The sequence below is a fragment of the Anneissia japonica genome, unplaced genomic scaffold (assembly GCF_011630105.1).
Source record: "Anneissia japonica isolate Jap-2015-1 unplaced genomic scaffold, ASM1163010v1 scaffold2756_len2360902_cov194, whole genome shotgun sequence".
NCBI classification, from domain to species: domain Eukaryota; kingdom Metazoa; phylum Echinodermata; class Crinoidea; order Comatulida; family Comatulidae; genus Anneissia; species Anneissia japonica.
This window is the reverse complement of record NW_022719050.1, coordinates 2,175,915-2,200,525: the sequence shown is the minus strand read 5'-3', so window position 1 is coordinate 2,200,525 and position 24,611 is coordinate 2,175,915. Positions and strand designations below refer to the sequence as shown.

The 24,611-nt window shown below is 34.8% G+C and overlaps 1 protein-coding gene across 1 annotated transcript in view; it reads left to right on the top strand.

The window, feature by feature from the left end:
• Positions 1 to 24,611, top strand: part of LOC117110773 (adhesion G-protein coupled receptor V1-like) — a 61,323-nt gene that overhangs the window by 17,901 nt on the left and 18,811 nt on the right. The window contains exons 21-66 of the mRNA XM_033253571.1: positions 1,009 to 1,136; positions 1,922 to 2,095; positions 3,302 to 3,490; positions 3,618 to 3,712; positions 4,149 to 4,327; positions 4,544 to 4,710; positions 4,916 to 5,174; positions 5,283 to 5,411; positions 5,665 to 5,783; positions 6,044 to 6,225; positions 6,807 to 7,140; positions 7,513 to 7,665; positions 7,971 to 8,199; positions 8,616 to 8,738; positions 8,887 to 9,072; positions 9,213 to 9,452; positions 9,848 to 10,027; positions 10,174 to 10,337; positions 10,577 to 10,670; positions 10,795 to 10,879; positions 11,196 to 11,334; positions 11,595 to 11,736; positions 12,612 to 12,868; positions 13,168 to 13,343; positions 13,656 to 13,780; positions 14,221 to 14,450; positions 14,724 to 14,870; positions 15,003 to 15,271; positions 15,828 to 15,961; positions 16,057 to 16,432; positions 16,845 to 17,049; positions 17,145 to 17,297; positions 17,614 to 17,945; positions 18,427 to 18,556; positions 18,763 to 18,939; positions 19,043 to 19,282; positions 19,969 to 20,091; positions 20,287 to 20,451; positions 20,704 to 20,824; positions 21,214 to 21,337; positions 21,466 to 21,604; positions 21,979 to 22,170; positions 22,688 to 22,799; positions 22,899 to 23,022; positions 23,490 to 23,635; positions 24,157 to 24,590. Coding sequence (XP_033109462.1) covers positions 1,009 to 1,136; positions 1,922 to 2,095; positions 3,302 to 3,490; positions 3,618 to 3,712; positions 4,149 to 4,327; positions 4,544 to 4,710; positions 4,916 to 5,174; positions 5,283 to 5,411; positions 5,665 to 5,783; positions 6,044 to 6,225; positions 6,807 to 7,140; positions 7,513 to 7,665; positions 7,971 to 8,199; positions 8,616 to 8,738; positions 8,887 to 9,072; positions 9,213 to 9,452; positions 9,848 to 10,027; positions 10,174 to 10,337; positions 10,577 to 10,670; positions 10,795 to 10,879; positions 11,196 to 11,334; positions 11,595 to 11,736; positions 12,612 to 12,868; positions 13,168 to 13,343; positions 13,656 to 13,780; positions 14,221 to 14,450; positions 14,724 to 14,870; positions 15,003 to 15,271; positions 15,828 to 15,961; positions 16,057 to 16,432; positions 16,845 to 17,049; positions 17,145 to 17,297; positions 17,614 to 17,945; positions 18,427 to 18,556; positions 18,763 to 18,939; positions 19,043 to 19,282; positions 19,969 to 20,091; positions 20,287 to 20,451; positions 20,704 to 20,824; positions 21,214 to 21,337; positions 21,466 to 21,604; positions 21,979 to 22,170; positions 22,688 to 22,799; positions 22,899 to 23,022; positions 23,490 to 23,635; positions 24,157 to 24,590 — 8,321 coding nt within the window. The remainder of the gene's footprint in view (positions 1 to 1,008; positions 1,137 to 1,921; positions 2,096 to 3,301; positions 3,491 to 3,617; positions 3,713 to 4,148; positions 4,328 to 4,543; positions 4,711 to 4,915; positions 5,175 to 5,282; positions 5,412 to 5,664; positions 5,784 to 6,043; positions 6,226 to 6,806; positions 7,141 to 7,512; positions 7,666 to 7,970; positions 8,200 to 8,615; positions 8,739 to 8,886; positions 9,073 to 9,212; positions 9,453 to 9,847; positions 10,028 to 10,173; positions 10,338 to 10,576; positions 10,671 to 10,794; positions 10,880 to 11,195; positions 11,335 to 11,594; positions 11,737 to 12,611; positions 12,869 to 13,167; positions 13,344 to 13,655; positions 13,781 to 14,220; positions 14,451 to 14,723; positions 14,871 to 15,002; positions 15,272 to 15,827; positions 15,962 to 16,056; positions 16,433 to 16,844; positions 17,050 to 17,144; positions 17,298 to 17,613; positions 17,946 to 18,426; positions 18,557 to 18,762; positions 18,940 to 19,042; positions 19,283 to 19,968; positions 20,092 to 20,286; positions 20,452 to 20,703; positions 20,825 to 21,213; positions 21,338 to 21,465; positions 21,605 to 21,978; positions 22,171 to 22,687; positions 22,800 to 22,898; positions 23,023 to 23,489; positions 23,636 to 24,156; positions 24,591 to 24,611) is intronic.

Here is a 24,611-nt window from a genome sequence, read left to right as displayed (position 1 = left end):
CGGAGGGGTATGAAGGTTAAGTGGGGGCACTGCGTGATAGTTAAATTCTCACCCTCATATCACATTTTATTTATAATTAACCTCACATTTTGTCCATTGTTTCCTTTTTTTTTACTACCAAATCACCCCTTCCAGTCCAATCCCATTCACTGTTATGTCTTGATCTGTGAATCATAGATTATTTGAGCCATGTTTTGATTGGTTTGATGATTGGTTGTTGATGATGTACAGCAAGAATTATTAAATTAATTAGAACTTACTCATTATTAGAATTAAAATATAATTAGCATATATTTCAGCTCTTTTTTATAAATCTTAAGTTTTGGGTTTTCATATTTGTGGTTCATTTATATTGGTATACATAATTTTTCATTCATTCTTTTTTGCATTACTATGCATATCAATGTTTTTTCCCCTGTTGATATTACAGGTTACTTTTTGTACATTTAGAAGTGATGTTATGGTATTAATTTTTTTAAATTTTTTTTAAAACTGGAATATAAAGGCAAGTGATTGCGGTTAGAGACCTAGTCGGCTATTATCTTAGTCGGCAGAAATATTTCTACATCGCAGTGGGCATAAAATTGGGTCAAAGGGCCAAAGTGAATTTTTGATGTAACACAGAGGGATGCACCCAAACTTTGAAGTTTCCAGTGCACTTCCAAAAACCTTCATACACTCTCTTTATTCTGATTTATGCTCAGGTTTAATATTAAATTTTACAGGTAATCGGTGTTGGGCCATAAGAAACAAGGTGTTTTCTAGCCAAAGATGTTTGGTGGGCTGCACACATATAGTTTTTAATTCATTTTAGAGGGCCGCAAAAAAACACTGTCGGGCCTCATATGGCCCGACAGGCCGCACTTTGCCCACCTGTGTTCAACATTCAGTGAAATTTCTCTAATTAGTGGGGCAATAATGTGAAGTGCGTAGAGCACTTGTTGGGCATAATGCGTTATATAATACCTTACTATTATTAATTTTATTTTATATATTATTTGTTGACAGCTGATCTTGATATTGGCTCAACGGTGGAAGTAACGATTGAGAATTCCGATGAAGCCTATGGATTGTTTGAATTTGCTGAAAATTCACTTGATGTGACCGTCAGTGAAATGGAGTCCGCGGCGTTTCAGGTGTGGTTTTTGTCATTTATCATACTCTTGCAGAGAACATATCAACCCATCAATTTTTGGCTAAGAAGTGGTAACACTTATTAGCTTACATGCAACTGACTGGTTTGATAAAAGATACCAGTAGATAAATAAAAATGTTTCATAATAATTTTTACACTTTCTGTAAATTAATGCATGTATTTCATGAACACTTACCTGGATAAACCGATAAATGCCTAAGTTTCCTTTGGAACCTACCTCTCGAGCATAAAAGAAAAATAATGTAAACAATTAGACTCTTAATGTCCATTATATGACTAAATTTTAAATATTATCCAGTATATCATTTTCATTTTGCCATTATTATAAGTCATTAATTTAAAAAATTGTCTATAAATAGTAAAGGTAAAGTAGGAGAACAACCCATAACTCGCAGCTTCACTGTGCTGATCCGTGACTATAGTAGCTACACGTTCACATCATTCCACAATGGCAGAGGCTGAAATTTACCATAGCAAAGAAAGATGTAATGGGTTCTTCGAAGTTCACACAAGCCAGCAGATGTGTACACAGGACCTCTATTTGAAGTTCTTATCTGAGAAGACTTGGTTCTACCAACCGAAACCTGGCCGAGGAGCGGCTAGAACCAGCGCCAATGTTAATGCTGTAGTTAGCGGTGCCCCTGCCTTACTGCATGGCTACTCGACTAGTCCTATAAACAACTTGTACTTCGTTGGATACAGTGTATGTCAAGATTTGTCGTAATAATTTTATTAGTTTTCATTATTGATTATTTTTTATTTTAGGTAATCAGAACGGGCGGTGCTCTTGGGGTATCTGTTGTCTTCTGGAATGTAACCCCTGACCCATCATCTCCAGCAGCAAGTAACAGCACAGATCTTTTGGAATATGAAGGTAATGTTACATTCAGTGTTGAAGAGAGAGCAACAGTCATTGAGCTACAACCAGTGCCTGATCAGGTGAGTTGGTTGCATCCAACATTGAAAAAAATATCCATAGTCGTCATCATTTTCATTATCACCTATCACCATCATTTTCATCACCATAACCACCTCCATATATTTTCAATTAGGTAAGACTTTTTTTATTCTTGTTTTGCGTACTTATTTTTTTAAAGGTCATCGGAGGAGGGCGGAATAAAAATAAAATTTTGTTTTCCTATTTAGCAAATAGTTTTGCCAAAAACCTCCAGATGGGGGGGGGGGGGAAATTTTATTGATGAATGTAAAATAGGATGGCTAAATGCTTCAAATTAATATAATTATGAAGAAATATGCATATGTTATCTTTGGAGATTTCAAGGCAGCGGAGGGCGTAATAAAAGTTAAAAAAAACTTTTATTTTTTTCTGAAATTTCCACTTTTTCATGGCTGCGGGTGCCAGAATTATTATTATTATTATTAATTGGGCAAAAATAAAATTTTGATTTTTATTCAAAATCATCAATATTTGCAGTCAGCGGGTTTCGCTAAACAAGGTATAAAAAATACTTGTCACCATTATAATTATAATCATCATCACTATATCATCTTTGTAATAATCAATCTACTTGGAATAATATTTGCCAAAATGCTATGCTGTAAGGCGAAAGTGGGTTGATGATATAATGTTTGTCACAATATTCATCATCATAGCCATCTTTATTATCAAGAAATTATCATCATTATCACTAATGTAGTTAAATTTCTATTGTAATGTTAGGTTATGTAACACTTTATACTGAAACGTTCTCAAAGACTAGCACTTACAGTAACTTGCTTCTCCCCTAAGGGTATCTTTGTGTGCGAGGTACCCGGTAAAACGGTACCAGCTACTCTCATCTGTCAACAGGGGCTGAATGGACCAGTACACAGGGGTTTCAAAAGATGTACTGGGTTCTTTTAAGTGCACACGAGCCAATTGTATACACTGGGCCTACGGTATAATGTAGTCCTTATCTGAGAAGACTTGTTCCGTCAAATATTATGACTGTACATTACGGTGTACCTGCCTTAAATGCTTGGCCATTCAACTCGCCAGTCATTGTTTTAAAACCATATTCATACATGCTGTCTACTAGGCTACAACTACAAACATCATAATAAATCATAATTTTCATTTTCATTATGATTGTCTATTTTGTGAATACTACCCAATACAATGTATCTTCAATATGTTGCTTTCAGATTCCTGAGCTCGATGAAATGTTCTATGTCAACCTAATTTCTGTAAGTGATGGTGATCTTGGTGAAAGTCAGTTTCTGGTAGCCAAACTGACCATCACGGCAAGTGATGATCCATACGGCAGATTTGTCTTCGATCAAGAGTCACTACAGGTGGTTCAAATTGAGGCGAACCAAAACATTACTTTAAAGGTATGAAAACAATTTTCTCCATTAAATTATTATATACTATCAAGTACATTTGCCTTATAATTTCTAATTTATGGAAAGACCTATGTTGTCAAATACCTAGGTTATGATTTATATTCCTTCTTTTTAGATAATCCGTGAAGCTGGATCTGTTGGTAGTGTCCGTGTTTTTTACTCCTCGTTAAGAGATGATGAGGAACTTCCTAACATGCCATCATTCATAAGGTCAGTCTCTGATGTTTGCCAAAACCCAGCATTATAGCAAAGAGTATAGAACTGCGAGAAGTCTGACTGCAAGCAATGGAACGTTTAAAAAAATTATTGCCACGAAATAGGAGCACCCTTTTAGAATTTGAATAGAGTTTGCTCAAAACTTGTGTTTTAAAGACACGCCCCTTTGTGGCAGTACTTTTTTAAATAGGATTATATATACATAGAACCTCTTGCAGTTCTATACATGTTTATGTGATAATCATGTGATCTAGCATGATCAGTAGTCTCACACTGTAGTCTCGTTTGTTCTTATGATGTAATATACTTCACCCATAAAATTGAATCATGTATTTTTGTCTTTTTATTAACAAGCTAATATATATGTATATTTTTACCTTCTGTTTGATTACATGGATGATAAAATTACTCCTTAATTATATTTATGTAGTCGTGCGTCTGAAGGTATAGATTTCCAGGCAAACCAAGGGTCAATGATTTTCACAGACGGTCAACGTGAAGGATCGGTTACGGTCACAATACTAGATGATAACCTACCTGAAACAGAAGAGACAATGTTCATCTACATTACAAGAGTCACTCTCCTGGAATCACCTCAGACCGCACCTGGTATGTAAATTAGAAACTATTTGTTGTTGACTGAAGGGACTTCACATCTGGTGTATTGTAACTTTGTTTGTGTATTATCCATTTTTGTTATCCACACAATATGGGGTGTGAGATAGTGCTTTTCTAAAACCAAAGGTATCCCAAAGTTTGAGTCCATCTTAGTTCATGAGATATTTTTGTTTATTCATTTAAAATCTTTTTTTTTTGTTCATGTAGTCACTGATTCACCCAGCATTGGTGATGGAAGCATTGCGGAAGTGGTGATTCCTGCCAATGACAATGCTAATGGCATTCTTCAATTGTCAGCGAGTGAGATTACAGTCTCAGAGGACTTTTCTGGACCATTCATCAACATCACTAGGACTGCAGGCTCGTTCGGTCAGGTGAGAAGGTTACTTTTGATTGTTATCTTTTTTGTGCTCTATACTTTAGAGTTTCACATGCTTACATTATGGAGTGTTGGTGTATACCAGTAACTCAAGTTTATTTTTATCTATACTTTAAAATTTTCATCAATTATTGAAGAAATTTCTAAATTGAAATGAATTTTTGGAAACATTCAATAATAGCTTTGTCTTCTTCCACTAGATTTCTATCAGCTTTGAAACAAATCCAGATTCAGCCCAGCGAGGTCTTGACTACAGCATTACATCGACAAATGTGGTGTTTCTTGAAGGTGAGACAACAAAGGCATTACCAGTTGAGATCCTTAATGATCCTGTGCCAGAAATTGAGGAACAATTTGAGATCATTCTTTTGAATGAAATCACTGGAGGGGCTGCTCTTGGATCACCCAGTAGATGCGCTGTCACTATCACTCCTTCAGATGATCCCAATGGAAAATTTGGTGAGTAAAGACATTTTGTTGTTGACTTGAATGACATTTTAATGATGTTATATGTTGACAATGTTATAAAAGCAATTTCATTATTAAAATCATAATTTTCTGTTAAAGGCTTTGGACAATCTCACTTAGAGGTCAATGAACCAGAAGGAGATGATATGACAGAACTCACAATAAGTGTCATCCGTAGTGCTGGTGACATCGGAGTTGTTGCCGTCACATGGCAAGCCACTATTAATGGTGGGTATATCATGAGATTAAAAACTGCCATAAATTCGATAGATTATGTTTTACAGTGTTAATGTACTATTGATATTAACCATTCAACATATGTTAAAGTACATTATTAAAAGCTTAGGTACTCTTTTGATTATGTGTATATATGATTAATTCTTTTATTAAAAGCTTAAGGATTTTTTAAGTCAAGAGCTAATTATTCCCCAATGCAAACACCTTGTACATTAATTAACAAGTTAGGTATTCTTTTGATTAGGTGAGCTTGCTGTTGATGATGTGTTTCCTACTGGAGGAACTCTCTACTTCTTGTCAACACACAAATTTGGAACCTTTAAAATAAATATTCTTCCTGATGATATACCGGAGGAAACTGAGGTAAGCTCATGGAAAACAAGTTGTGTAAATACCGGACAACAGTACAGTAACAGATTATGAAAATGATAATGATAATATTGAGGTTGATGATAAAATAATGAATGATGGTGAAGGTGGCAGTATTGCTAAAGATTGTATTTTGGCAGAGCTGTGAATATAAACCATATTCATTTATGTCATTACATGTTGTGATTTAAATAATATTAGAAATGAAATATGTAATTATCATTAATAGCAATGGTATAAATTTATTTGTGTAGGATATAATTCTGACGATTGTTAGTGCAGACGGAGGCGGCTCCATTGGCAGCCAATCGACTGCCGTGATTTCCATCAGTGCTAATGATAATCCGCATGGAATGGTGGAATTTAGTAATGCTGTGAATCCAGTAGCGGAAGACCTCTATGGGAATAGTATTACTAATATTGAACTTATCAGACGGTAAAGATCAAAATTATTTACATTCCTTTTTGTCATTTATTATCTTTAATTATTACTTGACTTTTTCCTTTCTTACCTAAGATATATATTATTGTATTTAAAGGGCAATGCATTAAAAAGGCTTATGTTTCACTATTTACTCTAACATGTGTACATTTATACTTTTGTGTGCAAATCAAAGTGAATGGAATTCAGTTGAATTGAAACTCATAATATATTACTATTAATAATATTATTATTGTGTTCTGATAACAGAAGGTACTGCCCCATGGCTGCTTCCTGTTTCTGGAGCAACTCCGAATTTCAGTGATGATTTCAACAAAGATCATGTATAATACATTTATAAATCATTTACATTATTTTTAACTAATAAATAAATAAATTTTATTTATTGAAGTTGTAGTGTTTCCTGTAGCCATGTCTGCTCAGAAGCCTACCTGTTCAATGGTGGGCCTAGGCCTAGCCCACGCGATGATAAGCACCCTGCTTGAATTTTCAGTTTAAAGAGAGAGTAATAGATCATTGTATATTACATTAGTTATGAACAATATTAGAAATGCAATTGCTCTTCACATCTTCAGTGGTGGTCTCTTCGGTGAGCTTGAGATTGTGTACAGCAGTGAACCACTTGATGTAGTCCAAGAAGCCTACCAATCTGGCCTAGATCCAACTGACTACTACCATGCACCAATCCAAGGCTCACAGATGGGTATTTCAAAGACTGTGCTAGATGTCTCAAGGGCCTCAAGCCCCCTGACTATGTGTGTTGAGTTCTGCCTGAGGGAGAGAGCATGCGCCGCCCTGGAGTTCAAAGAGATAAATGCCACGGTCAGCTGCTTGTGGTCAGTGACATCGGATGGAGATAATATTGATTCAGGATCTGGGTTCACACTGTATATCAAAGATGTCTCGAAGGTAGGATGCCCCTAATAGTAAACTGACCAGTGCAATCTACAGTATTTTGTTTTTGTTTTGTTATGCAAACAACTAATTGTCTTTAACTTTGATGTATGTAATGCTAAATATTAATTCCAGTAAAAATTCTCTAATGTATCAAATTGGTATTGTGAGAAAATAGATACAGTGATAGTAATGAATAAAAAAAACATTTGTTTTGTCATAAAATGTTTGGAACATATAGTTTGGATATTACAATCAACTTTATCGGATATATTGGATCCAGATGAATTTTTTCAATGTTTATCGGATAGATTTACTATTAAGCTCACTCTGTAAAATTCCTCAAAATTATATTTATTATATATATTTATTGAAATTTATCTCTAGGCTCAGTTGTTGTACGACTCTGTGGCTCAACCAGGAGTAGACTACAGTCCAGTTATGAGTCGCATTGTACGCATACCTGATGGAGCTGGCACAGGAACAGTGACTGTTACAATACTCGATGATGCAATACCAGAGATGGCAGAATCATTCAAGGTAATATTATAAGACAATGAAATATTGTGTTCGAGGCTATGGATTGCCTGGCAACATATCGGCTAAACATTTTCTTTATGATATTGTACCTATTATATATTTTTTTTAAATGAAATGATACATTACAGTACCTTATGATCTGATTAAAGTAATAGTATTTTTTCTATTTGTTAATCCATTCATTTTTCATTTTCACATAATTTACCTAACCGTTCATTCCCGATATATTTAATAATCATTTATGATCACAAATATCAGTCTCATTTGATCACATCTTTACCATGATCACACCATCACATTCACAGTTGAGGCTGGACAGTGTCAGATTAGTTGGCAGCACACCATCAACCCAGAACGAGCCAACTCTAGGACCACAGTCTGAGACACGTCTTGTCATAGAGACCAACGATGATGCCAACGGTGTGTGGCGTATCTATAGCAATAGTCCGGATGCAACTGATAATGGCCAAACCCTTTTGGTAGAGGAAAGAAATGGAATATCAGTTGGAGTGGAGTTGACTGTAGAGAGAATGGGTCAGTTGTATAAATTGAAAGTTCTTAAGAAAGTCCAGCTGTCTCAACATAAGAACACATGTTATATCAATTTCTAATACATTAAAAAGAGAATTTAATCATTTTGTTGGTACTGATTCAGATATCAGTTAACCAATGTTGAAAATAATATTTTGTGTATTGTATTAAATGTAAGTGAATATTTACCTGGATGAACTTTTTTTTTCAAGAAATTACCTAATAAAATAATGGAGTTGTCCAACCCAGGCAACAGTGTTACATAACAGGCCTCAATTTATACTGTAATATGTAATCTATGTACTGCTTAATTAATACTTAGTGATATAATCAGTTGTAAAATAAATAATAAGCTCAAGTTTAGGAAAGTAACAAACACACCAAAACTATTTGTAACACTTGGTCATTTTACTCTTCAGGAGGAACTATAGGTGATGTAATGGTGTCTTGGCAGGCAGCTGATGGAGGCTCTGCTGATATGGAAGATGACTTCATTGCCAGCGGTGGCACACTTTCTTTCGCCAGTGGAGAGAGTCGACGAGGTAAATTGTTTTCTCATGTTTTTAAATCATTAATTAACATATTTGTTTTTGGTTGAAATAAGGATAAGTTAAAATGTTGTCTTGTATATACACATTATGTAACATAACAAAAGAATATTAACTAATTTATTGGTTTCTTGTTTATTAGTTATCAGTATCAGCATCAGAGATGATGTCATCCCAGAGGTAGATGAGAATGTTGTGATAGAACTGTATGATCCTCAAGGGGGCAGTGTTCTAGGAGCTGATAGTTCTGTTACCATAGTGATAGCTTCTAATGATTTTGTTGCTGGAACTTTGAAGTTTGCTACTCTATCCTATATTGTCGCTGAAGGTAAGCTGTCTATTTCATGAATTTCTATTGTGTTTATCGTAAAACATTTTACTATTTTAGTCACACAGTGATCTTACAAATCCGTCTACTTATTTTGATATTTCATATGTACTTATCCACTTACTGTTTGTAAATTTCAGGAGAAACCTTCAATGTCACAATTGAACGTACCTTGCCAGCTGTTGGCCTGGTGTCAGTCGATTGGCAAATTCAAGGAACTGGTGAACTGGATCCTTCTCAAAGTTTCCGTAACATTGCTGGCAAGGTTTCCTTTGGTCAGGGTCAGCTTGGACAAGTCATTTCATTGTATGCTCTCCCTGATGAAACCCCAGAGGTTAATGAAGAGTTTGTTATTGTTCTTTCCGGTGTTGAGACAGAAGGTTAGTAAGGTGTCAACCTAATTCTATTCTTTTAATAAAGACAGCAGAGTGATTAACAGAATGTAGCTTATCTCTATGATGTTTAACCATTGTTCTTCAGCCTCTTGTTCAAACTCACTCAAGCTCATTCGTCCTTTTTTTTATTCCCACTAGTGGGCTGAATATAAACTACTTCTGATTATTTGAAAGAAACTATTATTGGGCAAGATTTGGCTGACTGTCTCCTCACTTTACATTATCCGAACCATAAGAATGACGGGGCACAAAATCCCCCAAAACAATTACATTTAAATGCATAATTTCAAACCTCAAACAACTAAATAAATTTTAATTGACAAATTAAATGGAGAAAATTATTATATAATATGTTGTGCTCTCTATACTATATGAACTAGGTGTGTCTTCTACTGGTGCTGCTGAGCTTGATCCACAAGGTTCAGTTGCTAGCATCACTATCAGTGCAAGCGATGAGCCGCATGGTGTCTTCAGCTTTGCTCAAGGTTCAGATGAGATCACTGTATCTGAGGATCAACAAACTGTTCAGCTGTTTGTCGATAGGAAGTTTGGCAACATAGGTAAGCAAAGAAACACCATACCATTAGAAGAAAGTACAGTGCTTGAAATTATTTAGCAAACTAGGTTCATTTACTAGTCCAGTTGTTTTAGAAATGCATATTTAAAATATTGTTTTAATTCCTCCATTTTATTTAAATCTCATCAGGGGCGGTTCGTGTTTTCTATGAAGTTCTTGAGGGTTCATTGACACTTAACCCTCTGCCATCTCTAAATCAAGCTCTGTTTGGTCAAGACTTCAGTAATGGCATTGAATACATTGATTTTGGAGATGGTGTAGGTGACATGGCCATTACTGTGCAGATTTTACAGGTAACAATGTTAAAACATTGTTGAATGAATAGAAAAAACTAATAAATAATATTAATTTTTTTTGTATGTGTTTAAACTACTGTAGTGGATTATACTTGGTGTTAGTAAAACCTGCTTGGATACATTATCAGTATCACCAGATGTATTTCATCAAATTACTGCAGAATAATCTACTTGATAACTAGAAAACCTTGTGACCTATGCAACTAATCATTAACCACTTCCACTATTTTTTTTAGGATGAGATCCCTGAGCTTGATGAGAAGTTCTTGGTGAACCTGACGTCCGTAGAACTCCTGGATCCATCAACCACTAACACACCACCTGCACTTGGTGAGTTCTCAGTAATTATTTGGATCTATTGTGATAAATTTCCATTCTTGATTGTAAATTATAATTTAGATAATCTAAGTTGCTGCTACAATTCACTTATAAATATATTTCTTCATCCTGATAGATCAAGTTGGAACAATAGCAGAAGTAACCATAGGAGCTAATGATGGCACTCAAGGTGTTGTTATGTTTGCTGGTGACTCCCAAAGGTAAGAAAAAATCCCAAATTGGTTGAAAGTATATAATGTGATCTACAGAGACCCTGTTGAACATACATATTTAACATCAAATAAGAAATCACTTGATTGGTTAAATTTACATCATGTGATCCACACTACACCCTGTATTGTTGATTTTTTTTATTATACATCATTAATATTAAATATAAGAGAAATTGTGATTGGTTAAACTTATATCTTGTGATTTACTACTTAACATTTTAGCCCAATATTGCTGTCAATATATCTAACACCATTTAGGAAGTTGATCTTTAACGAATATTTTTGTAATAATTTTTTTTTTTAGCGTCTCAATTGAAGAAGGTGTAACCAATGTAACACTGACTGTAAAACGAGACAAAGGGACATACGGTGATGTTACAGTCTTCATATACAGCCAGCCTTTGGATTCTACTCGCGGCAGTGACTACAGCTTTACAGACAAGGTAAACCCAACTGAGTCTGTAATTTGTAAACCAGAATACATTGTTTGTAATCTTCCTTTAGTTTTCATGTAGATTGACTCATTTTCTTCTGTTAATTTTTCAAAATATTCCTTCTAAAAACAAATTGTTCAGTATACAAAATGACTTAAGAACACACAAAGTTCTACTCTAACAGAAAGTTATAAAAATGTTTATTTTAATTTCTTTCTAATGATGTTTTTTTTTAAAAATATTTTTAATGTGTTTTTATATTTCCTTAGGTCCTGTATTTTGCCAGTGGTGAGGCCCAAAAGACAGTGACTGTACATATCTTTGAGGATGTAACTCCAGAGGATAATGAATCATTTGAGATTATTCTTGGTAATCCAAATGGTGGCCTAGAGATTGGAGAACCTAGGAAAGGTATTTTTTAATTAAAATTAAAATTTCATCTGGAGTGGAGTTGAATAGGTTGGCAGTTAAAATGCTTGCCTTTTAATCCAAGGGTCATGGGTTCAGTTCCTGTCATGGCAGTAGGATTTTTTCTCTTGTTGTTGTCATGAGGAAACTTCACCATTTACCAAATTTTACATTTTTGAACCAGGTTTTGCCGATCTCTTCTTAATTACTGCTTCAGGGAATTTTGTATTACAAGATTAACAGTGAGCCTCATTAGCTACGAATAGTTCATAAAAAGACTAGCACAATTAAATCAAAAACCATGTTGTAACTTCTAACATAAGTCATTGATTTTTAAAATTCAAAAGCATATCTATTATGATTTTTATCTGATATTATAGCTAAGGTAATAAAAATGCCAAATTATTTTGAACAACAGGTTTTTAAAATTTTCCAGCCTGGTTTTTAAATACTATACTGGTAATTTATTGAGAAACAGCAATGCCTGCTGTGATAATGACTCTTAAGTAGAGGTATTCTTCTTTGATGTTTAATTGGATTATTGAGATAAGGTTCTGGCAAAACCTGGTTCACCAACCCGCCTGAATGCCCTTTTAAAGGGTATGCTGGTAAATGGGATAGTAACAGCATGACATTCATGTGTTTGTCATATCAATATTTTTACAGAAATTACTTTCTATTAGTAGCTATTGACACACAAGATAATAATAATCCAAGGTATATCTACCGAAATGAGATCTTTTATAAAAGTATAATATTTTTCAATAATTAGCAAAAATGGTTAGGGCAACAAGCTTTTCTGCTTACATATTATTATTAATTAGTCTTGTTGTATAAGATAGTCTTGCCTAATTTTTGTTTTCTCTTTTTATTAACAGCTGTGATAACAATCTTAGCCAATGATAATGCGTACGGTATTGTGTCGTTTACTGGGCCCACAACTATCACTATTTTGGAGCCCACAGACATCAGCACAGCCAACAGCGTGGCGCAGTTTGCTGTAGTACGGGAACAAGGTACATTTGGTGAGATACAAGTACCATTCCAAGTCCTGCAGATGGATGGGCAATCCGCCGTTAGTGATTTAAATCCTGCAACAGGATTTGTCATCTTCACACCTGGAATTTCTACCACGGTAAGAATCTCAACTAGATGGGAACTCTGAATAATAGCTCTTCAGCATTGTAAATATTTTGTTTGAAGGCCTACGTATCAAAGAGTCCATCTATTACTTTTTAAAAATTCTGGTCAAACTTTCATCAAGTCAAAATTTTATTCAACCTTTTATCATGTCAAAAGTCTGTTTAACCTTTTATCAGGTCATAAATCTATTCAACCTTTTATCACTTCAAAAGTCTATTTATCCTTTTAACATGTCAAAATCTGTTCAACCTTTTATCAAGTCAAAAATCTATTCAAACTTTATCATCCTAGGTGCTGCATGTATCAGCCGTGCTTGACAATGATCCAGAGTTACAGGAGCAATTCCTGGTTAAACTTCTACCACCAACTGGGGGCGCTATTTTGGGTACAACAGTAAATGCTACCATTATTGTTGCAGACAATGATTCTCCTTATGGCTTGCTACAGATATTTCCACAAGGTTCAAGGTAAAATAAATTATTTCTATTTTTATCCCATTTTCCCCCTACAAAATGATGTGATACTCTATTTTTAGCAATAGTGTATTTATAGATATTCTCATAATGGTCTGGTTATAGTACACATTTTGTCTTCATGAACTGTTAATATATATCAGAAATGTCTTCATTTATGTTTTAAGTTTGTTGAAGTTTATTCAGATGAATATTTTTGAATAATTATTAATATAACACTTGTGATATGATATTTAACTTATGTCTTCGTAGCATTTAATAATAAAGTTTAATTATACAGTACTATATATTTTCTCTGTATTTTAGTTCAAGTAGTGTTGACATTGAAGAAACAGGACAGCCTACTTACCTGACAGTTGAAAGATCATTTGGGACATTGAATGAGATTACAGTCGACTGGCAGACCATACCAGGGACAGCCATTGCTTCTGGTAAAGACATAATCTACTCTTATTCTAAGTGTCTGTCCCATATATACACATAGTGTATTCGTAAGGTTAACACTAGTTTTTCAAGAACATCTATCATTAATCACAGTCGTTTACGAGGATGGTATGTTTTCTCTTTGCATTCAAACATCAAATCTCTATTTCAGATTCTTTTACACATCAATATTAACTAACATACACATTTACAACTGAAAAATACATTACTAACTACTAACTGGTGTGATATAAAAACCTAGTAAATTTAAATTAACTAATGCAAAATTATATCTAAAAAATTTTGTTTATTAAAAAATTACATTCCCATCATTATTATTTAATGTGATTGTCAGTTTTCAAACTGCTGTGGACCTGTACTGCAGTATTTAGCTTCATTCTTGTAAAGATCTTGGTTATACATATTGATACATCTTTTTTTTTTACAGTTGGTACCAGTTTGACCCTAGCAGCTTCTCAGAGAATCATTGCAATGGCCGCTCAAGGTTTTCACAGCTTCGCTATAGGGTCTGAAGTATTCCTTGTGTTGACCAGTAGTAGACGACTTGGAGAGTTGACAACAGGTCTAAGCAGTGATGGATCATCTGGTTCAGTTAACGCTACACCTGTCATGGACTCTATGATGTATCGATGGCAGGGTGTCTTTGTTCCAGTGCAGGTAATGACTATTTTAGACTTTGTATCTCTGTCTCATCTGAAATTATGTAAGTGTACCTCGCATCCACTCACCACCATTATAGTAAGCTCAAACACCTGGTGTTGGTACCTCAGAACACTAAGGTCATTTTGCAGAAAATAGTCTGTTTTCTTTTCGTTGGTGGAAGATTAATTATGGATGATGCTGTTACTATTGTTATTGTTATTGGTAATCATCACCAACTATGTCCGTTTGCTTGTTCTGTTTATATAATCATTGTTGCTATCTTTTTAGACAATAGAAACCAACAGTGCACGCAAGAGTTCCAGTCATGTGATCAACGGCAAAACATACTTGGTTGTTGCCAACCATGGTTGGTTCCGAAATGTTCAGACATCCTCACGATTGTACCGGGTTGAGTCAAATGGTACACTAGTAGTGGTGAGTACAAATTTTCCACGTTTAAAATGGGACTTAGTGTAATATTGTTGTTTCAAATTTGTTAGTTTTGTCTTTTTAGTCATGTTCACATGCTATTGTGTAGGAATTGATGAGTTTTGACGATTTTTGTAGATACAAGATATCTTGACAATGGGAGCTTCAGATGCTGTTTTCTTCACAAGTGGTTCTGACACTTATTTATTTATCACAAATGAAATCAACAACATCCAAGAAACTAGTATCAACTCAGTTTTATTGATTTGGAATGGTGCGATGTTTACCACACAACAAGAAGTCCCAACATCTGGCGCACTTGATGCGGTAACATTCAAGATTGGTGGGGATCAGTTTGTTGCCGTGGCAAACTCCTACGACCAGGTGCTTGGAACGACACAGATCAAGTAAGAATTAATCTATTCTGAGGGTGCAAACCTTGATAAATACACTTACAATTCCTTAATTTCTCTTTTAAACAATAACAAGGGCTTACATTCAGAATTTATAAATGGGGACAAATAAATTAACAGCCAGTTACTGGGATGCAAAGCTCAGCATGTTTTTATTTTTACATAGTTTGAAAAAATTAATGCGGGCTCCCAATAAATTGTCACATCGGCATTCTATAACTTAAGTACTTTGTCTTTAATTTTGTGTATGTTTCTTGGTGCTATATAAGTAAACCTATTAATTATTGTCAGTCAGTTGTGACGTCATCACTTCCATTTGCACGTAATTTTCCTTTCCTCGATCAATTGTTAATTTGATGTAGTGCCTCCAATTTTTTGCGTCTTTTCTTTCAAAAATTGCTTTCAGCCCTGCGGGCTTCAGGCAATTTTTTCAGGAAGTAATGGCTCCTTGGATTTCTATTTTCTTTAGTGTACTCCAAGCCTGACTATAATTGCATATTATTTCATTATCACATTTTTAATAATAACAATTATTGTTATTTGATTCCAGGTCCACTGTGTTCCAGCTTCAGAGTGGTGAACTGGTGGAGTATCAGTCAATTGACACCAACGGAGCAGTCGCTGTAGAGAGCTTTGTGATTGGCTCAAGTTCATACCTTGTAATAGCCAATAGCAGAAGCAGTGGTAAGATCGAATGATTTAAATTGATTTCAGTATTGTAAATTTGACGTAAAATCATGGGGATAAAATAGTCTAATATTAAATATTTATGTTTTTAGATGAAAGTGTAGAAGTAACATCAGTTATCTACAAGTGGAACATTGCCAATGCACAGTTTGCTCATCATCAGTCTATACCGACCCCAGGTGTACAGAGCATTAAGCACTACACCGGCCTAGATGGTACAGCCCACCTGGTTGTAGCGCAGCTAGAAGGTGACTCAACCGTCTGGGCTTGGAATTCCTTTGCCCTGTCATTCACCAATGTTGCCAAGGCACCTGTGTCGCATGATTTAGAGCCTATTTTGATTAGCAGTACTGCTGGCGCTGTTGACTTGTACATTGCCTCTGCAAATTATGGCGATGGTTCGACTGCTTTGGAGTCTTTTATATATGAAGCTGTCTCTATTTCTGCTGATTCTGATTTTGTACCAAGGTATGTTACTTTCCCCCTCATAATTGGAGTTTGAGGGGATGGATAAGTGGAGTTAATAGCTTGGTTAAAATGCTTACTTGCTAATACCAGGGTCCTGGGTTCAATTCCTGTGATAGCAAGACTTTTTCTCACTACTTAACAACTCCACTCCCTAAGCCCTATAAAGAGACTTAGCTGATAAAAGCATCACATAATTCCATTTATTTAAGAGAACCCCTAAATATCAGCTGACCTTGTAGGATACACTGGAAGGGTCACCCTCTATAAACATTTTAAAAACAATAATAATTCAAGTCTAATTTCATGAATACTTACCTGGAAAAGACTGATAAATGCCGAAGTTTCCTTTGAAACTTACTCATTGAGAAGAAAACCATGAATCTTGAATAAAGTACAATACATCATATTTTAGGTCGGGACAACTGACTTTTGAAGACGGTCAGACTGAGCTGACTATTGCTGTGGTAGCAACTGATGATACTGATCCAGAAAATGATGAAAGATTCAGTGTTGCGCTTAGCAACCCTACAGGTGGCGCAATAATTGGTTCACAAGGTCAGGTGACCGTGAACATCTTGTCCAATGACGATGCACATGGATTGATTGCCTTTACTCAGGTAAAGTTTGCTTTTTATTATATTTGAGTATGAATTTTTTTTATTTCTCTGTCTATTAGTTTTAAAGTATATTTTCTACATCCACCTTGTTGCAGGACTCATTAGAGAAGCAAGTAAGTGAACTGAATGTTGACAATGTTGTCGTCTTGAATGTGGAGAGACAACATGGATCAGCTGGTCTGGTTGTTATTGAATGGCAGGCTAGCGGTGACAACGATGCCAATGACATATCACCACAATCAGGACAGGTGAGTGCAAAATTTAATTTGTAGACCACAAGGATGCTCAAAGTTGAAGATGGTAGCTTTTAACCATAGGTTTTCATCAGTAAAATACAGAATTGTATTTAATTATACATAGACATTCTATGGCTCATATTACTTAATTCCAACCTGAAAGAAAACACTTTACAGCACATTGTATATATTGTAGAAATAATAATGTAATATTTTATGTTATTAAATATAATAATATAATTGATTTTATTACAATGATTCTTATTTAATTTAAAAAAATTAATTTAACCATTTAATTTTTCATTTCATGATTGTGATTTTTTTGTAGATTGAATTCCGTGATGGTGTTTCTTCTGCTGCCATTGTCATCACCATCAAAGCAGACAGCACGCCGGAACTAGATGAGACCGTCTTCATCTCTTTGGTACGTGTGGTCAACCCAGGCACACCGCACTCTGATCGTGGTGCTGTGATCAGTTCAACAGACTACACAGCTAGGATGATCATCCTGGCCAATGATTCACCGCATGGTGTGTTTGCCTGGTCACTTGGATCTCTGTTTACTTCCGTACCTGAACCTGAAGGCCATACCTCTGTCACCATTGGACTTCAGGTCATCAGGGAGCAGGGAGTGCAGGGAACAGTCCTGGTGAGATATAGGTATGAATGAAATTTTATCGATGTATTTTACTTTGTTCTTATTCTGACTTGCATATTATGGTATTGAATAAACTCTCTGGTGCTCTATATGTAAGTGTATGTAAGTGATTTCTGTAAAACCTTTTAATCAAAAGAAAGATCATGAATTCTCTGGCTTTGAACCAAGAATTCTTTAGTTAAAATGCAAGCTTCAGTACATTGTATACTTCATATATTTTATCAAATTATTAAAAATGTTTATTCATACGGAAAATTCTTGAATTCTCTGGATTTGAGCCCAGAATTCTTTAATTAGAATACAAGGTTCAGTAGATTGTATACTTTAATTTTTTTGTCGGAAGCCCATATACATGCTTCATTCCTTGAGCAAAATTTTACAAATCAATGGTGTACGAGTAATTTTACCAGAATAATTATCTGTTTATTCAGGTAAGTATTCACTAATAACTGTATACATATATTTTTTGTTTAATCTTTTCAGTACTTTTGAAGCAATTGGTCTACCACTTGCTCAGCAAGCAAAGAGTGACCGTGATTATGTTTCTCGAGAAGGCTATGTAACCATGGGAGATGGAGTTTCATCCGATTCAGTCACTATCACCATTCTATCGGTAAGTAATATGTCATACCTGCTGTGCTTTTTTAGTCTTTGTTTTCAATGTTTATTATTCCTGTTACAGTAATACATTAATATACAAACAACTAAATATTATAATAGATTAATTTATATATAGTGTATAATATATATTGTATATTATTATTTGTTTATATATATTTATTGTTAGTACTGAACAATTGGTTCTCATTTTCATTCTAGGACACTGATGCTGAAGGACCGGAAACATTCTTTGTGAATCTGACATCAGTAGAATTACTAACAGGGAGTCCTATAAGTGGAGCACCCCCTAGTGTCAAGAAGGATCAGAATGTGGCAGAGGTCATAATTCCACAGAATGACAATGCTAATGGAATCTTACAGTTTAGTGTCATGCGAGTGAGTGGAATGTAGAAATTGTTATGTCTGTCTAATAACATAAGAAACTTTAAGTTAGTTAATTTTTTTATTTCAATGTTCTCACCAATTAATTTTTTCCTAGAACTCTGCGAACCAGGTGGAAGTGTATGAAGGATCTGGAACAAGTGGCATTTTGACGCTACCTGTGGTTCGCTCAGCGGGCACTTTTAATATTGTTGGGGTCAGCTGGCTAGCGTTTTCCGCGTCAGCCACTACTGCAGACTACTCACCTGTGTCTGGTAACATCACATTTGCTGAGGGCCAACAGGAAGCAGTTATTGATATCTCAATTATTGATGACAATGTTTATGAAACTGATGAGGTAAAATTCTAAAGATAAATATGTAATATATTAATTTATAGATAATAGTTTAACATTAAATTTATTTTAATCACATTTTACTTTTATTGCTATTATAATATTTTCTAAATATGCCTTTTATAATTTTTTCTCTTTTTTAAATTCTTTTAGTTATGTGTATTCATTTATAATTATTGGAATGTACATTATATTAAATCTTCAATTATCTTGTTTCTTTAATTTAATACATATATATTTAATTTATATTTAACTTTGATATTTATTGGTTTTTTTTGTTTTTTTTTAATTACGTTTTAAATTTTTTTCTGTTTATTAGGTTTATTTTAATTCTATTTAATGTCTTTTAATTATTTGCTTTGTTTTTGTAATTGTACTCTATTGTTTTTGCTTTGTATGTATTTGAGGGTCCCAAATGATCAGCCCCGGCTGGATGGACCACCCTCACAAAATATTGTTGAAATAAATAAATAAATAAACATTAATCAATAATTGATGAGTATTTATGTAGATGGTAATTTGGCTGTATATATTTATACAGAGGCAAATATGCTTGATTGATTGATTGGTAATAGCATTAAAGATTTGTTTGTAAAATGACTTAATTGGTTAATTCAATTTGTATATGATAACTTAGATTACATTTTCATGAGGAATATATGTTAGCATTCATTCTTTTTTCATTGCAGTTGTTTACTGTCCAATTAAATAGCCCAAGAGGGGGTGCTGTTCTTGGAAGTGATACGTTTGTAACTATTAAGATCCTGAAGAACGATTCTCCAAAAGGCTTATTTGGGTTCACAAACACACAGGTAAATACAGTAATTATTTGGGTTTAAAAATAATTTATGAAACTTGTTATTTAATGTTCATTTAAATTAATAGGTCGGTGTCTTATAGAGTTAAGTCTACATGCAATTCAGTTAAATCTCTTAATATAACATGATTTCCCCATTGTCTTTGTCACTGCTGCTGCTGTCATTAATTATTGTTTTTACTTGTTATAGGCAACAGTTGCAGAGTCCACAACTAGCACCGATGCTAATGGGCTTATTACCATCACTGTTGAACGCACACAAGGTCAGCAAGGGATCGTTGACGTAGTATGGGAGCTGGATGCATCAGGGTTTGATGACATCACACCTAGTAGCGGAACACTTACTTTCCCAGATGTGAGTACAGAATTATTTGTAGTTTACCCATTTCCAATGGAAATAGCATTCTGATATATCTAACCCTCAATGATATTTAGTTTGTAGAATGTGTGCAAAAAAGTTAGGCGCATACAATATTTATATAATTCCAAGAAACCACAACATGACGACACATTGTATAACAAATCGTTTTCAATGATGACCTGCTTAGACTGCCACCAACAAAAATTACATTGTAATTGATAGTATTATATTATTATTTTCCCTCAGGGTGTAACAAGTCAGTCTTTCACACTGCGAGCAGTTGCTGACAATGTTTTAGAAGGAGAGGAAAGGTTCATGGTTATTATCACTTCGGTAACGGATGATGCTGAAATTTCACCTGTCAATGGTAGGAACAGATCTTTAAGCATTTTTTCCTGATTTTAACAAGATGTTTTTTCCCCAAATCTGACATAATTGTGAACTGTCACGCCTCAGTACATTTTAATCGCTAGTAAATACAATTGTTATAATTGAAACATCATTATTGCATCATAATTTTACATACAATACTGTATCTATAAAGCTTTCATATATTGTTAAAATAAAGAATGATGGATAATTTTTTGGGGGGTTTCACAGAATGTTATACTAATTGTCAGTAATCTGACAAATTCGGGGACAACAACAAACCGTTGTGACATCATTATCATTGTCATCACCATCATCAGAAGCAACATCATTCTGATTACAATATTTATAAAAGCTACAGATTCATTGTTGTTTTTATCCTCTTAGGTATTCTGACGATTATTGTCCAAGCCAATCCAGGGTCAGCTGGGCTGGTATCCATCCAACCTCAATCAAGACAAGTCCTCATTGGTGAGCCTCAGTCAGTGTACGATGGCTCAGCTATTGTAAGGTAAGTACAAAGTTAATTATCAATCATCTCGACAATTTCTAATCTTTATTATCAGCTGACTTTGAAATAGAATATTAATTGATACTAATTGATAACTTACATTATATAATAACGGTATTTACCTTCAGCTTGACACGTGGAAATGGTATATTTGGTGAGATTATGGTAAATTGGCAACTAGATCCGCGAGATGCCAGTGTGTTTGCTCAAACATTTGGTTCTGTTGTATTTAGTGACGGTCAGCGTGATGCTACCATTGTGCTACAGGTTAGTAAATAATCTTATTAAGGTAATACAGTCTACATTGGTGTGGCCAAGAATGAGAGAGTAATAACTGGAGATGTGTGTATCCTAAGGTAGCTTCTGGAAAAGAGGTCTTGTATGTAAAGCCAAGAGGTAACTGGGCCTAAACCCAAAGCTAGCCCTTGGAAGGAATGGTAACTGGAAGCCATGTAAATTGAAAGCCAGCCTCTGGGGGTGGAGCTAGATTATGAGGCCTTGTGAACACTAAGCTAGTCTATGTGTTTTGAGAGCCTCAATATTGAGAGTGCTGTACTGTACATGCAGTTATGTCAAAGCCACATAGATTTTTCTTTACTATTCTGTACTCCATAATAACTTTACATTTGTTCTGTTTTAAGACTTTGGATGATCAGACACCTGAGTTGAAACGAGTGTTCACTCTCCGTCTGTCATCTGTTGTGGGTGGAGCTACCATTGATGCAGGCAATGCTGATGAGGCAAGCATTACTGTTGTTGCCAGTGACAACCCGCATGGTGTTTTTGAATTCTCAGGTCAACAGGAAGTAGTTGTGTCAGAGGACAGCCTACAGGTAAATTTCATCAGGTCATTCCATCAAGTTGTTCACAAATCAGAAATAGTGTCTTGCTTTAAATAACATGAGTATTACAAGAAAGTATAATACATACTCCAAGTATTGAAATACACGCCATCGTGTTGGGATTCAATATTTCGACATTAATTATGTCATCATCATACACGCCATCGTGTTGGGATTCAATATTTCGACATTAATTATGTCATCATCATTCCTGATGATGACATAATTAATGTCGAAATATAGAATCCCAACACGATGGCGTGTATTTCAATACTTGGAGTATGTATTATACTTTCTTATCTGAGATTAATCAGTGGACCTTTCGGTTTATGAGTATTACAATTAATCACCTTTGCTGGATATTTAATCTTTGTTAGAAAAAATATATTCTTTAAATTTATTATGTTAATCATTAGCTTTAATGAAAGTTATAATATAATGGAAAGTTTGAGCCCTGTACATTGTTTCTTGAATTTTATTAGCATTATTTCTATTCTTCTTTTTAAAGGTGACATTAGAAGTTGTTCGTAATGCAGGCAGTATTGGTATTGCCCGAGTAATTTACACAACTATACCAGGCACAGCATCAGAGATTCAAGATTTTAACCCGGCTTCAGGGTGTAAGTATATAGCATCATAAACTAGGGTAATTTAGTGTAAGACTTAATTCTACCAATGGTGTCCTCATAATTATTACAATATTTCCTGTTTTCTTGCAGTCCTTACCTTCAACGATGGGGTGGATACACAGAGCATTGTCATCAACCTGCAACCTGATGATGTACCTGAAGGGCCAGAGACTTTCCATGTTAATCTCACCTCTGTCCAACTACTTTCACCAAGGTAAGTATTGATAGGCTTGCAATGTTTGCAATATCTTCTCATTTTTTTGCTCAGTGGAATTTACCAGAGCCCACATACAGACGCTGAGGTACCTGCATGTACATAGTATTGATGGTGACGCCATATCAAAATTAGGGGTACGCACCTTCCCCCTTTGCATTCGTGCCTGTTCATCAATAAATTTATTGTAGTTTTGTAGTGCTTTAAAACCACCTTGAGACAGTTTTTATTGTGGAAGGTGCTATAAAAATGCTTGACCATTGACCATTCTACTGCTAATGTAACCATCAAAACATTTTCTTGAATTGTTAAACAACAAATACATGAACCTTTTCTTGCTGAGGGCTTTGTATGGAAGTTTAGAAAGGCATTGCCATTGCTTATATTAACTTATGTTTTTGTAATAGAATATAAATCTTCCATTCATTCGCATTATGGTAACAAATTAAAAATATTATAATTTTCAGTGGTAATGACTACAGCATCCAAGATGGCCTTCAACTTGATATGCCTCCGGTTCTTGGTGATTTATCTGTGAAGACGGTGATCATCGAGAAGAATGACAATGCAGAAGGGGTGATTGAGTTTGCTCCTGAAGCACTGGTGTTTGTAGGTGAGTGGGTTACTCAGACAGTCCTCAGTTAATGCTCATACAGGTTATGGCTCTCACTTTTGAATTCCAGAGTTCTGGGTTCAAAGACTGAAAGCATTTGGATATCAAAAAATTATATAATATGATCTGTGCACACTATCAAATTATACAGATATCTATGATTTGACCATATATGGGCATGATGTCACATCACAACCATATATAGGCACATCACAACCATATATAGGCACATCACAGGTATTTGTCACCTAAAGTTGGCAGTGTGGACAGAGATTTAGTTGTTTGTGTGTTAGACTCAACAGACAATATTTGATCAGATGTTATATTGTCTGGTGATGTGGAGCCTGTCGAATTTCAGACATTGAAACACCACATTATGTTTGATCAGATGTGAAATATTTTTATCTACATAACATGTTCTTGCAATCAGTAGCAGACCTATGATTTAATCTAATTAGCAACAGCATTTTATATTAAGTTTGTCATCATTCTTAATTTATTTCCTCTACTTCATTCTCAAGTGCAAGAAAGCGTTGGTACAGCAATGGTACCTGTGATAAGGACCCAGGGAACCTTTGGTATAGTGAGTGTTGGATTCACGTCAGTTGGGGGCAGTGCCACTCCAAATGGTGTTGACTACATCCTAACTGATGGTGAGGCAATATTTCTTGATGGAGAATCTACCGCTTACATTAACGTCAACATAATTGATGACCAAATTAAAGAGTTTGCTGAATCATTTGAGATTAGGCTTACACAGGCTGAAGGAGGCGCAACCTTAGGCCAATATTTGACAGCAACTGTGACGATAGCAAAAAGTGATGGACCTGATGGTTTGATTGGGTTTGTGCCATCAGATTTGTCACGGATCATACCAAATCCATCTTTGAATCGAGAAGTGGTGTTCACAGTAGAGTTGTCTGGTGGAATCGATCAATATCTGACTGGAACAGAGGTAAAAGGAAAACAATTTTTT